The sequence below is a fragment of the Eumetopias jubatus genome, unplaced genomic scaffold (assembly GCF_037043125.1).
Source record: "Eumetopias jubatus isolate StellerSeaLion01/CBP00866 unplaced genomic scaffold, mEumJub1_p1.0 scaffold_1, whole genome shotgun sequence".
In the NCBI taxonomy this organism is placed as follows: Eukaryota; Metazoa; Chordata; class Mammalia; order Carnivora; family Otariidae; genus Eumetopias; species Eumetopias jubatus.
This window is the reverse complement of record NW_028274807.1, coordinates 42,033,399-42,048,115: the sequence shown is the minus strand read 5'-3', so window position 1 is coordinate 42,048,115 and position 14,717 is coordinate 42,033,399. Positions and strand designations below refer to the sequence as shown.

The following is a 14,717-nucleotide window of genomic DNA, read 5'->3' as shown; positions in this document are numbered from 1 at the left end:
GTGAGTTATGAAGCTTTATTCTGACAGCAGAAAATTAACTCACTCTGCTGTCTTGATTGCTTTCCCCCAGTGCTCCCTCCATGGCTCTGCACCAGCAATTGTTGCAGCAGGAGAGTGAGAGTGGGTTTGCTTCATGGTGGGTTGGCCCCATTCCCCGTGAGGGTAGGGAATCTGAGATGGGGAAGGCTCACCAGGAGGGAAACTTTTCTTATTACTTCAGTAGTCAATGGCAAAATTTTAGGTAGAGAGTTTTATCCATGTAGAGATGTGGTGGTTTTTTTTGCTTTATCCAGCATAAGAGGGAAAGGCTAAACAGTTTTATGACCATTTGCTTGCTAATTAAAGTGTAGGGTAAAATCATTCCCCCCTTATAGAGGCCAGTGGTAACATCTAATGCAGGAGGATTTTGGCCCAAAGCCCAGTGCAAGATGTAGTGCAGAAATACTTTCCAGTACTGGGGGCATTTGATGGTCACTAAACAAACACTGGAACACTATCTTGTTTTCAAATTGAAATGCCTGAGAAAGTAGAATTTTCTAACCCTGAAAAGTGTGACATTATTTATATACTCAGGAAGATTACAAGGGGCTCAAACTCACCAGGAGCTGTCTATGAAGAAATGTGTATGAAGGAAAAAAAGACAGATTGTGAGTAATGATTTTCACACTCTTTATGATTTCTTGAAAGCTTGATTGCTTTGATAAATTTGACATCAATTTATAGGGACCATGCATGGGATAAGTAAGTAAACAAGGATTTTGGTTTTCTTTGAAAGCTTTATAATGTAAAATATCACTCCTTGGTTCCCTTTCATTTGCCTGTTGGACAACATGAAAAGGTTGATTTGGGGCCTAGCAAAAAGGGACTGATTATTGATATAAGGAAATTCACTGAGTACAGATCATCACTTCTAATATATACATGCATATTTTCTTATCCAAGTCCCTCTATCGTTACTTCTAATATATATACATATTTTCCTATCCAAGTCCTTCTGGCAGGGGTTAGGTGGGTTAAGGAATGGCCCTTTCTAGGAATCTGGGCATATAATCTGAAGAAACTAGTTCTAAGCACATAACCCCTTAAAGATATCATGTTAACCTAACATTTTATACAATTTTTCCATTCTTCTTTTTTTCTTAGCTGGCTTTAAATTAAAAATATTAACCTATTATAAGAAATAAAAACTAATTTTTTTACTTGTTTCATTGACTTACTTATTTCAATTATTCATTCACTTGCTATGTGTGTGTTATGTATGCTTGTCCATATAAACATACAGGTATATTTATTTATAATCTCTGATCTTTAACAAAAATAGATTTTTTTTTCATGTGGGAAAGTTTGATTTTGTTTATTTTGCACAGATTTTATTTTAAAAGCGATGTCAAGCCACTAGGAGAGTTATGCCATCAGACACATGCTAAATGGAAAATGAGCTGAATGTGGATAAGGGTAGAAGCAAGGATATCAGTTAGGAGGTTACTGCTGAAATCTAAGTAAAAGAAGGAGGGGCCTGAACTAAAGTGGCATAGTCCAGTTGGAGAGAAATGAGCAAATTATATTTTCAGAATGAAGCCAGTTTGACTTGCTGGTGAATAGGATGTGGAACGTGAAGGAAAGAGAAGAGTCATAGATGACGCCTTAGATTTTGTTCTAAGTAACTGCATAGGTAGGGGTGCCATTTACTGAGGTGGGAAGACTAGGCAGAAATGGCTTTTGGTTGAAAAAAATCAACCCTGGTTTTGCTATGTTAAATTTGTGGTGCCTATTTTCTGTTTTTAATTATAATCATTAAGTAGCAGTTAGATTTATAAGTTTGGACTCAGTGCAGAGAAAGGGACCTGAGATTAATTTACGTCTACATTTGCATTTTATTTAAAGTCAAGGTAGTGGGTGAGGTATGTGCAAATGGAGAAGAGAAAAACCATAAGACCAGGCTCTTGGCCACTATAATATTTATGTTGGGGAAAAAGAAGGCCAAGAAAGAATAGCCAACATTCCAGGTTAGGAGAGGGTGCTTTCCTGGAAGCCAGAAGACAAACATTTTGAAGAAGCAACTTGACAGTCAACTGTGAAAATACTATTTGACTAAGAATGAATTATTTGAGAAATGTGAGGATGTAAAAAAGCATTTATCTGAACTTGCAATATGGTACTCATTGTTAACCAGGGCAGACTGTTGGCATGGTAGGGATTTCAGCCTCTCTGGGGGTGGGTTTGAGAGAGTGTGGGAGAGGAGAAAACATACTAAACATGGGCAACAGGTTTAGAAAAAAAGAGGAACAGACAAAAGAGGCAGGAAAGGAAAAGGAATATATGGCCAAACGAGGGATTTCTCAGATGGGAACTAATTCAGCCTGTTTTGTCTGCTAATGGGCATGATCCAATAGAGCACAGGAGAAGATGATGCAGGCAGGAGGGGGTGGTTTCAGGAGCGAAGTCACTGGGTAGGTGAATAATTGGTGTTGAGAGCATGGAGGAATTCTTGTCTATTCATTTCCATTTTTCTCAGTTAATTAAAAAGTGAGATTATCACGAAAGGGAGAAAGCAGTGTTGTTGGAGTTTTGAAGAGAGAGGTGTGAAATGGTCTGATCAGAAAAAGGGAAATTGAATTGATCAGGAAGAGGGAAATTGAATTAATAGAAAAAAAGCATTAATGGTAAGGCTGTTGGGTATGATAACAGACCTTGGCACTTGACAATTCAATGGTCAGGTTTTCAAAGATGTTAAGATGTCTTAGAAGATATTTGTCATTTTGCAAGGGCATGAATTTGAGTCACATGCCAAAAAAATGAAAGTGTCCCCCCTAGGTAGTAAATAAGCTTCCATAACAATTCTTTTAGAGAGATTCTTAAAGAAAAACTAGCAAGAAAAGAGAACTTTTTTCTTTTTATATTACGCCTAAAAAGAAAGCATTAGTGTTGAGGTTGAAAGTGAAGCAATTATCAAGGAGTCTAAAAGGGTCATGATTCTCATCCAGATAGCAGGAGTTTTAGGTATATTAGAGAGTAAAATGTCTGTTTTAGTGAAGACTTGGTCCAATGATACCCCACGGTGTTGGAAACAAGATAAAGTATGACTGGAATGTTCTAGTAAATGCTCAAACCACTCACATAAGGATTATTCTCAGGAAACATGTGGCTTGACTGAAATGTGATTTGAGAGAAAACCAAGAGCCTGGACAAATATTTCTAGTTAGCAGATTCACAAAGGTCTCGGAATGTATCCTTCACTACATCCAGGATTTACTTCACCCTGTAGGGCACAGTTTTCACACCTCTCCTTCTTCCGGGTATATTATGGGTTTGCAGATCCCAGTGATAATCACTAAGTTTCTCTTTCATCACCATTCTGAACAAGAAGAAAAATAAGTGTTTTATTTTTACATTATTGAGTGTATTTAAACATAACAACCAGCATTTGTTTCATATTTTCCTTTAAAAATCACTTTCAAATTTATGACGTATGATCCTCTATTAAGCAAGCATTCTTCTTTTTATTATTATTAATGAAGTTTGAAAATATTTGATGATATGTTTATGCTCATATACCTGGAGAAGAAGCAAAGAGCACCCACAGCCTTCTAAAATAACAAATAATAATGACCTTAAATCCTGCATTTTTTATTATGCTTTTGCTAACCAGGAGGTTTCTCAGCTAAGTTTTGCACTTAATTGCAATATTTTTTTCCAGTTTAAAATCTTATTTTGTGTGTGTGGCAAAATTAGGGTGTGTAATTTGGTAAATCTTCAAAAACAATAAGTTATGAATAAAATAAGCTCCGAAAGAGACACTTAGATGTCATCCAGTCAAAAGTCCACCTTTACATATGAGAAAAGGGAGTCCCAGAAAAATTAAGAGACCTGCTTAAGGTTGTTCAACTTGTTAATAGGATTACAGCTGGGATTATATTTCTTGACAACTATCTCCATGTGTTTTCCATTGTGTTGCACAGTCTACAGGAACTTGACTACAAAACCACCAAGTTTGAGAGCTGAAAAGGACCCTAGAGATTGAGTTTCAATCCTCTCATTTTATGAAAGAGGAAATACAGATCCAGAAAAATTAAATTGTTGTTGCAAAGTTATATAGTGAGTGTAATAGGAAGTTAGTAGGGGACTGTGCCTGCCTCAGGTTTCAACGGAGGTACCATAAGGAAAAGTATCAGATAGCAGGGAGTGTAGGCAGTCATCTCTGTCCCCATATGCTGATTTTTAAAGGAAATGGTATAGAAAAAGGGACTCTTGCACCCCTCTGCCAGAGCAAGGACATAAGAAGATATCAGAGGCCGTGGAAAAAGGAAAAGACTAGTAAGGAAAAAATTTCTTTGGAGAAAGCCCCCACACTTTGGAGGAAATTTGGGGGCATGCTAATTTCTAAGCCCAAGACTAGTGAGGAGGTCTTTGAGAAAACCACTTGATATGCTGTCTCCATATTTGGCAGTAGAGTCAGAAGAGCATTGCCTTGGGATTGCTTGAACTCTCAGAGTGTGCACAGAGTTTCTGACTATTTCTTATAGACCAGGTGGACCATTGAAAGTCAAAGAGCCGGGGCACCTGGGTGGGCTCAGTCAGTTAAGCCTCTGACTCTGGATTATGGGTCAGGAGATGGAGCCTGGGTTCTGCACTCAGCATGGAGTCTGCTTGAGATTCTCTCTCTCCCTCTCCCTTTGCCCTTTCCCCCTTCCCCACTTTCACTCACTCTCTTTGTCTCTAAAAAAAAAAAGTTGGAAGAGCCAACATGAGATGAGACTTTTGGGTCCTGTCCCACAGTGCCCCCTCAAGGTCAAGGAAATCTCAGCAGAAAGAGAAAGATCACTCTGGAATGCCCAGAAGCTGAGGTTGCAGCAGGAAGCCATCCCCAGGATAGAGGTTCATTCCCCTAGGTGAAGGAGTCCTCACGAAATCGGAGCCCAGAAGGGACACTCTGCAGAGACCAAGAATTGACTTTTATCACCCTTCAAGGCCAGAGAGGACAGCCAATCTGTGATGTCACCAGTCCAGGTAAGAAACATCTAAGTCTCTTCATTCACTGCAACTAGTGAGTGAGAGAAGGTCTTGACCAGGACAAGTGGAGGGCAGAGCGACAACCCTGGGCTTCCAGTCTGAAGCCAATCTGGGAGGGGAAGAGGAGAAGACTTGGTGATAGGCCAAGTTCAGACTTTTTCAATGGACATTCTACATACTGATGTGAGACTTTGACTTACAGAGATTGTAGAATGTTGTGTTTTCTAGGAGTGAGTGGGAACACAAGCCATGTGAGCTGAGTTTTCATCAGGGGTAGAGAAGGTTACAGTCAGAGAGAGATGGAATTGAAGCTGCATTTTGTTCACAGTCCCTGGGTTAATACGTTCGGGGTGCTGTGAAATCATCCCGCAGTCTCATCTAAGACTTCTTTCATGGAATTCTGCTGTCTCAAATGAAAAGTGTGAGAATTGAGAGAACACATTTATTTAGTTTTTATGTCTATCTGCCATAGAAAATGAAGAAAATATTCATATCTTGAAAGTTAAAAAAAAAATCTCAGTGTGTATAGATTTCCAGTCCTGTCTAGTGAATGAATGAATGGGTGGAAAAAACACGGCCATCAGTGAGAGGCACAAGATGGGGAGTCATGACCGCCAGACAAGCAGGAACAGCTGCAGACACTAATGCCAATCAGAAGGAAAGCGAAAGTTGGGGGCACCAAGGAAAGAAAAACACAAACATTGCTCTGTGTGTCAAGACTGGCCACCAGGCCCATCCTGCTTGTATTTAGGACACCAGCTGCTAAATGTAAATATGGGTCAGCTGAGTTAGTTTACTTAGGCCAAGTTGTAGACACAATGCTTTCAATCAGGAAAAGAACACATGGAGCTTGCTGGCTTGTTTTGAAGGCCATGGAGCTTGCAATAAATCTTGTTCATCCCACCTCAGGAGGGTCCACAGGGCAATGGAAGCCTTGCCTTATTCCCACCACAACTGACTCCCCTTATTCCCACCACAACTGACTCCAGCATATGCTCAAAATCGTCATCCCTGACTTGCCCTCCCATCACTGAACTGTGGCCAACAGCAGGGCTTCTTCCAGACTGAGGGTGGGATTACAGCCTTTCTGCCAGCCTGCAGGACTGAAAGATTGAAATGAGTGACTCTTAGCAAAAGTCCAAGTGTTACCAGCCTGTCCAGTCTCACACATGGGAGGAAGAATCTGGTGATAAATGTGGGCTCTCATTTTTAGACTCCAGTCAGTATCCTGATGACACGGGCAACATTAATGCTACATCCTCAGAGTCACGCCATGGTGTCTCTTAATGGTCAGAATGAACAGAAGCATATAGAAAAGATATGGCAAGTAATTGTTAAGAAGGCAGCTGACCATATTGCTGGAATTTCAGTGGCAGACATTAGAAAGGGAAACTTTTCTTTATAGGCTTATAGATTAGCCATAGGATGTTTGATATTATAGTACAAGATCTTAAGTCTAGAGAACAAAGAGGAGACTAAAGAATGTTTGTTCTGACCTGGGTCTCAGGGGTCTCCTCACCGTCTTTGAACTCTATGACTAGGGTAGCCTGTTGAGGGATGAGAGACATAGAGTCATTTCTGTCACCTTGGCCAAAAATATATCAACTGCCATACAGGTGAGGAAATCTGATAAGGAAAATCTGTGCCCTAAGATGACCAACCAAGCCAGCGAGAGAGAGTCCCAGTCTTTTCCCTGGGTCTCTTCCGGGTTCTTCTCCCTGCCCTGCTTTGCACACACGCCAAAAGTGCCAAGTATGTGGAAGTAGAAGTGTATAAATTGCCCCCTTTGTTTGTGCTCGGGGCTCAGATGTTTGGAGATCACTCTCCTCTGAGCCCTCTGGAGTTAAATAAACCTTCTATCCTCCAAGATCTCCAGGTGCCACTTGGTTCTTCCATTGGGCGATCCAGTCCAGGTTCCATAACATTTGGTTCCCTGGCCAGGAACCCAACAGCACTGGCCCATTGTAGCCACCGGTTTGGGGTGGTGACGGAACAAGGGATTGTAACGGAGAAGGTATGCCATGCCTAATTTTCAGCAGTCTCCCGTCCCGGTCACCTTGGGCTGGCCCCGCTCCACTGTTCCCGCCAGACTCGAGGAGACTTGGCAGGTGAGGACCGACTCCTGATGTCAGATTCTGGTAAGGCCTGGGGCCCCAGGACCCAGACAGGCCCACCCCCACTGGGGTGGAAGGGGAGCCTGATCACCTCCCAGAGACCTCTTAGAGGTCTCACAGGTAGGGATTCCCAGGGAGGGAGTGTAATAACTTCTGGAATGCGAATGCGTGCATGAATGTGCAGTCCGACCTGGCTTGCTCAAGCAGACTGATTCTGTGACTCCACGGGCAAGCACCCTTAAGGTCCCCAGAAGCCTACAGAGTCTGAGTGGGCCCGTCTGTGATTCTGTGGTGAATGGCTACAGTCTATGACGGCATCGGAATAGTTTTTGATCATAAGTCACAACGCTGAGACTGCTACTGTGGCAACACCCCCCTTTGTCTGTCTCTGCACCACCACACACGGGGACATTACCATGGGGTCAGGGCAGAGTAAACCTCCGGTTCTAGAGACCATGATCAAAAATTTCAAGAAGAAGTTTTTGGGAGACTATGGAGTCAGGATGAACCCCAGCAAGTTGAGAACCCTATGTGAATTGGAATGGCCCACCTTTAATGTCAGGTGGCCTTCAGAAGGGACACTGGATGTCTCAATGATTTGTAGAATATGGCGAGTCATAACAGGAGAACCAGGACACCCTGACCAGTTTCCTTACATTGACTCCTGGCTAGGAATTGCTCAGACTCTTCCCTCCTGGGTGCAATTTGCTTGCAATAGGCAGGGACAGGCCAGGGTCTTAATCGCCTTATCCAAGTGACCTAAAGAAACTCAGCAAAAGCCCCAATCTCCACAAATCCTAGCCAGAGATCCCGAGAATGAACCGACTCTGCCCCCACTGTATGTATCTCCAAGATTGTCTACACCTGGCCCTTCAGCTACAGACACTCCGCCACCATTGGTTTCACTGGTGCCCCCCAGGCCCAGAGCATCCACCAGCGCCCCCAAGCCCAAAAGATCCACTTTCTCCAGGACCAGTAGCCAGGCTGCGCCCCAGGCTGGGTGCAAGTGCCCTCCAAATGCCGGTACGAGAGATGCGGGAACCTGAGAGGCATGATGAAGATGGGATGGTCCAAACTGGCAATTCCATGATGTATTATCAGCCCTTCTCCACCACCAACCTCCTCAACTGGAAACATAACACCCCATCCTACTCTGAGAAACCACAGGCTATGGTAGACCTCATAGAATCGCTCTTCCAGACTCATCGGCTAACCTGGAAAGACTGCCAACAGTTACTCCACACCCTGTTTAACACAGAGGAAAGGAGGAGAATAATGAAAAGTGCGCGGCAGTACCTGAAAGAGCACGCATCAGCGGGAGTCATCGACGCTGCTACCTGGGCTAATACGGCCGCACCCAAAGAGCGTTCAGCATGGGACTTCACCACAACCGAGGGACAGGCCCACATCTGCCGGTACCAGGAGGCCCTCCTCCAGGGAATCTGGGCAGGAGTTAAGAAACCCATGAACATGACTAAGGTATGCTCAGTCACTCAACAACCAGGGGAGTCTCCCAGCAACTACTACAAAAGACTATGTGAAGCCTACAGGATATACACTCCATTTGACCCCGAGGCACAGGAAAGCCAACAGATGGTAAACACCTCCTTTGTGGCTCAGGCCGCCCCAGACATCAGAAAAGAACTTCAGAAACTAGAGTGTTTTGCAAGATGAACATCACCCAACTAATAGAGATTGCCAATAAAGTCTACATGAACAGGGAGGTCGCAGCTGAATGGGAAACCGAAAAAAAGATGAAAAAGAAAGTCAGCCTCCTTGCCACCTCCCTGAAAGAAAAGGATAACACAAAGATGAGAAGACCCCAACCACCGAAAGGGGGAAGCCCAAAACCCCCTTGGCAAGGGATCAATGTGCCTACTGTAAAGAGAAAGGGCATTGGAAAAACAAATGTCCCAACTGGGGAAAGGCTCAAAATCCCAGCTGCTATAAGGAAGAGCCCCGAGAGGAGGACCTCATAGGCCTTGCGGGAATGGACTCAGACTGAGGGGGACCGTGGCCCCCATGAGCCCACGGTCAAAATGAAGGTAGGGGGCTAACCAGTGACTTTAATGGTTGATACTGGGGCCGAGCACTCTATTGTCACCTCCCCAGTGGCGCCTTTCAGCAGAATGACTGCAACCATCCGCCAGGCCACCGGGACGCGTGTGATACAACAGCCCTTTTGCCAGGCTCGCCAGGGCAAATTGGGGGCCACAAGGTCCGACATGCCCCATCCCTCTCCTGGGCCGAGACATACTCTCCAAGCTTAGGGAATCAGATAACCTTTGAGCCCACTGGACACACTAGCCTCCAATTGAACCCAAGGCAAGAGGAGACAGGGTCTCTAATACAGCAATTACCACACCAAAGGAAGAAGGCACAAATCTGCTGATGATAGGTCTGATACCTTGGTTTCCTCCTCACCCAAAGGAAAAGAGAACTAGGGCCAGAGAGGAAAAGGGTCATCATTTCCCTGCCACAGCCCCAGACAAAAATGGGTCTACGAGAATTCCCGGGGGTTGCAAGATTCTGCCACATCTGGATCCCTGGGTTCTCAGCAGTAGCAAGACCCATTTATGATCTCTTAGGGAGACCAAATCGAGAAACCCCAGCCTGGACTGAGGAAGCAAAAACTGCTTTCACAGAGATAAAGACTGCCCTGGGGTGGGCTCCAGCCCTGGGCCTACCAGATGTAGAAAAACCCTTCTGTCTCTTTGTGCGTGAAAAGGAAAAAATAACACTCAGGGTACTCACCCAAACTGTTGGACCCTGGCAACAGCCAGTTGCTTACCTGTCAAAGAAGCTGGACCCCATGGCAGCGGGATGGCCACTGTGCCTCAGGGCGCTGACAGCCACAGTCCTACTCATCAAGGAGGCGGACAAACTTACCCTGGGTCAAGAACTTAACGTCAAGGTCCCTCATGCAGTTGTGTCCCTCATGAACACACAGGTACACCGTTTCCTTTCCAACTCTCGGCTAGCACAATACCAAGGGCTCCTCTGCGAAAACCCACAGGTCACCCTCGAAACAGTAAGGACATTAAATCCAGCAACACTGCAACCCATGGAAGAGGGGGAACCAGACCATGACTTCTCCGAGATGACTGATGAATTCTATGTGAGCTGTCCAGATCTGCAGGATCAAGCCATAAAGAATCCAGAGCTCATGCAGATCAGCGATGGCAGCAGTTACCTACAAGAGGGTGCCCAGAAAGTGGGCTATGCAGTAACCACAACCACTGAAGTCCTAGAAGCTAAGGCATTACCAGCTGGATAGTCAGCTCAACAGGCTGAGTTATATGCCTTAGTCCGAGTCCTCACCCTCGGTGAAGGCAAGCGAGTCAACATCTATACTGACTCTCATACGCCTTTGCTACTGTACATATACATGGAGCCATCTACAAGGAAAGCGGCCTCCTAACCGCAGCATAAAAAGCTATCAAGAACAAAGAGGAGATACTGAGACTCCTCAAAGCCGTCTGGCTTCCAAAGGAAGTAGCAATCCTGCACTGTAAGGGACACCAGCTTCTGGCAGATGAGGCAGCCAAGACCGCAGCCAGTGAGGACATGGACAGAGGCCCTTCCCTCACCATGGCCCTAACACCCCCGGAAGAAATCCCTCCACCCAGTTACACTAAAAGGAAAAAGGAATGGGCCATGGCTGAGGGAGCCACCCTGACTGAAAAGGGATGTTGGATGATGCCAGACAGGTTCATCTTTGTTCCAACAGCAACTGGAGGGTATCTAGACAAGTAACAGCACCAACTCACTCCTCTGGGAAAAACTGCATTAGAGGCCCTTCTCAAGAAGCACTACTACATTGGTTAGCTGCCAGCACTATGCCGAGCAACAAGTGAACGATGCATAACATATGCTAAAAATAATGCTTGGTCTGTATCATGGCCCCCACCAGGTGTCCAGAGGATGGGAACACCCCCCTTGAAGGTCTAGAGGTAGACTTCACAGATGTGCTGCTGAGGAGGGGGTTCAGATATCTCCTAGTAATAGTATGCACATACTCTGGGTGGGTTGAAGCCTTCCTGACCAGGAAGGAGCAAAGCTGGGAAGTAGCTAAAATCCTCTTGTGGGAGATTGTACCCCAGTTTGGCCTGCCATTAACAATCCGTAGTGACAATGGACCCGCATTTATGGCAGACATTGTACAGGTCTTGACCAAATCTCTCAACATCACCTGGAGACTCCACACCGCTTACCGGCCCCAAAGTTCAGGGAAAGTGGGGCGAATGAATTGCACCCTCAAGGGAACCTTAGCAAAGTTTTGTCAGGAGACTAACCTCCCATGGCCGGACCTGCTACCCCTAGCTCTCCTGCATGCTTGCTGCATGCCTGGGACATCAGGTTTCTTCCCATTCGAATTAATATATGGATTGCCTCTCCTGTGCTTGGGAAGCCTTCCAGGAAACTTGCATCAGGTTGGAGATAAAGGGATAAAGGAGCAGATTCAGGCCCTGGGGGCCACCCTAAATAAATTACAAAAGTACACCATTGAGAGGACCCCAATCTCCTTAGGGTGTCAGGTACACTCCTGAGACAGGGGACTCAGTTTGCACCTCAAACAGTGCAGTGACATCCAGATTTCCTTGTCATGTAATGTCACCCCATCCTCTTGCTCTAACAATCACTGTATACCGCTCACCCTCTCAGTCTTAGAACCCAATGCCACATCATGGGCTACAGGAACCATTCTCCTGTTGGGCCAATATCCCTATGGGGACTGACCCCATGGCCAAATTTATGATTAAGTCCATGTTCACTCCAAGCCTTACAGTCAACCCCCAGAGTCAGACAGAAATTAACTTGCCCTGGCACATTCCTGGGTCCCCCATCCACATGCAGCAAGCATCTATAGTGCAACTGTTAGGTGTGATTAATGCCTCCCACCCAGCGCTTAACCACTCTAATCCACCCCTAGCATCTGACTGCTGAATCTGTATGAAGCCCAGTCCTGTCCAATACCTAGGTGTCATCCTCAACCAATCTACCGTGTCGCCTCCTACCTCAGCACTGGAGACCTCAGATTATCCCTTTCTGGATCCAGTACTGCTGTATGGCAACTCTTTCCCTCCCATCACGGGCCACAGTCGGGTCTGTGTACCTAACACCACTTTTCTGGCTTGTGATCAAGGTGTATACATCTGCATCACCCTGCACAGTCAATCATGCACGCTTGTCAGTCTCTTACCCTATCTTTTAGTCCTTCCCCGGGAGCGATGCCCCAGTCATATGGAGACCTCCTAGCCACTCTTGATGCTCCCCCATGGCCATCCCTCTTATCGTGAGCCTGCTGGTCACATCAGGTGTTGTCCTCGGTGCCACTGGCATTGGGATGTCTCAGGTTCAGTACCAGGGGTTAACTCAACAACACATGGTGGATTTTTCCTCCCTCACTCAGTTGGCCCTGGCCCAGCAGTGCCAACTCAATTCGCTGGCCTCAGTGGTCCTCCAAAACAGGCACGGGCTCTACTTGCTCATGGCCATGCAAGCGGGACTCTGCCTCTTCTTACAGGAGGAACGTTGTTTCAATGCTAATGAGTCGGGGGTGATCCAAGAAACTCTGACCGAATTACAAGAATGAGTACATTGCCAGTGGGAAACACTCTAGCGGACAACTTGGTGGGATACCCTCTCACAATGTTTCCCTTGGTTCATCCTCCTTGTCGGCCCCCTCCTATTGCTTCTCCTCATAGTAGCATTTGGTTCTTGTATTCTTAATGGCCTTACTAGGTTTGTCACTACTCAAATTGCTAAAATCAGACTCCAGTTACTCCTTTCGCACTATCACCCCTTAGAAGATGAAGACGATGCCCTCTAAAGTAGGTGTTTAAAAGGGCATCAAAGGGGGAATGATAAGGAGAATCTGTGTCCTAAGATGGCCCACCGAGCCAGCGAGAGAATCCCAGTCCTTGCCCCAGGGCTCTTCTGGGTTCTTCTCCCTGACCTGCTTCACACACATGCCAAAAGTGCCAAGTATGTGGAAGTAGAAGTGTATAAATTGCCCCCTTTGTTTGTGCTCGGGGCTCAGATCTTTGGAGACCACTCTCCTCTGAGCCCGCTGGTGTTAAATAAACCTCCTATCCTCCAAGATTTCCGGGTGCCACTTGGTCCTTCTGTCGGGCGATCCAGCCCAGGTTCCATAACAAATCTACCCTAAATTAGCGAGGGACCAACCCACCAGCTAACTGAAGAAGCGTAAGTGTGCCCAGTGGAGATCAGCTAACTACCCACTTGACCCACAAAACAGTAAGCCAAGAAAAAGAAAGGGGAGGGGTTATTGTTTTAAACGGCTAAGTGCTGGATAGTTTATTATATAGCAATGATGAATTGATGTGCCTCTTTCTGTCATTTACAGAAGTCTCTTCTTTTTCTCATTCTTACAAGTCCACAGGCCATGGCTAGAAAACTTTAAAATCATCTAAAGGCCGTTGGAAGAGAATATAGCTAATGGTAAAGACTGTATCCATATGTCATTGCTCTGATTCACTATAACTTCCTCTGCTTAATGAATATTATTATTTTCATAAACACAAGAGAGAAAAGAAAGTAAAAAAGATCCCTTGTCCCACGGCTTTCCAGCTGTAATATTACTGACCATGGGGGTCAAGCATCTGAGTCCACCATCCATACTAACTTGGGGTCATGAGCCTTGAGGGTCTTACTTGTGTCTTTTCCCACACAGGTCTTACTTGTGTCTTTTCCCACACAGGTCTTACTTGTGTCTTTTCCCACACTGTGTTCTACATAGTCCTTCGCTATATTAACACACCATAGTGACTCAAATACAATTATCTGAAATGAAATAGAATTCATTTGAACCCATTAGTGTTTCAGGGAAGATACAGTGCCTTCCTCATCCAGCAGTTGCATTCAGGTTTCACACATACCACAGAGCTTTCTGAATAGGCTTGAAATACTTTATAATGTCTTAGACATTTGGTCAGGATGGTGCAGAATCCATCAGCTGTCATGGAATTTTCAATCTCAATTTAGGAAAATCTCAAAGTTCCAAGAGAATTATATTAGCAGGTACTCTGAATAGACCCCACATGCGGGGGTCCTGGAAAGTCCTGGACTGAAGAAGAAACCTCTCAGCTACTGTCTAAATTCTTAGTCCTAAATCCATGAATTAAAATTCTTTGGGTACAGGCTGTGATCTGAGAACTGATTACTCACCAGGCCTTTTTACATAAGCTCAATATCCTAGAGAGCAGACAACTTTTCTGGACTCGTGCATAAGAGCTACACCAAATGTAAAGCTATAGTATAATAATCAATATCTCTTTTCAGGACGTTGCCCTTAGATGCCCTCTGCTGAGGCCCCTGCTCACCTCATCATTCATCACTGCCCACTCCATTGTACTTCAGCCATCCTGAGCACTTCCCTCCATTTCCTGCTTCTGTGCCCCCACACATCTTATCATTCTGGCCTGAACTATACTTCTAGATGTTCTCCAGGTGACCACATTTTCAACTTTCAAAACTCAGTCCAAGTACATCCTCTTCTGTAAAGTCCTTCCCAACTGCCTCCCTGCATGCTCTTCTCTAAGTAGACTTCTTTATTTCATCACAATTTCT

General features: G+C 45.2%; 1 protein-coding gene across 1 annotated transcript in view; it reads right to left on the bottom strand.

The window, feature by feature from the left end:
• The window catches only part of LOC114217961 (tyrosyl-DNA phosphodiesterase 2-like), a 76,894-nt gene extending 66,956 nt beyond the window's left edge, over positions 1-9,938 (bottom strand). The window contains 2 exon segments of the mRNA XM_088022827.1: positions 3,259-3,355; positions 9,916-9,938. Coding sequence (XP_087878953.1) covers positions 3,259-3,355; positions 9,916-9,938 — 120 coding nt within the window.
• Between the last annotated feature and the right edge of the window lie 4,779 nt (positions 9,939-14,717).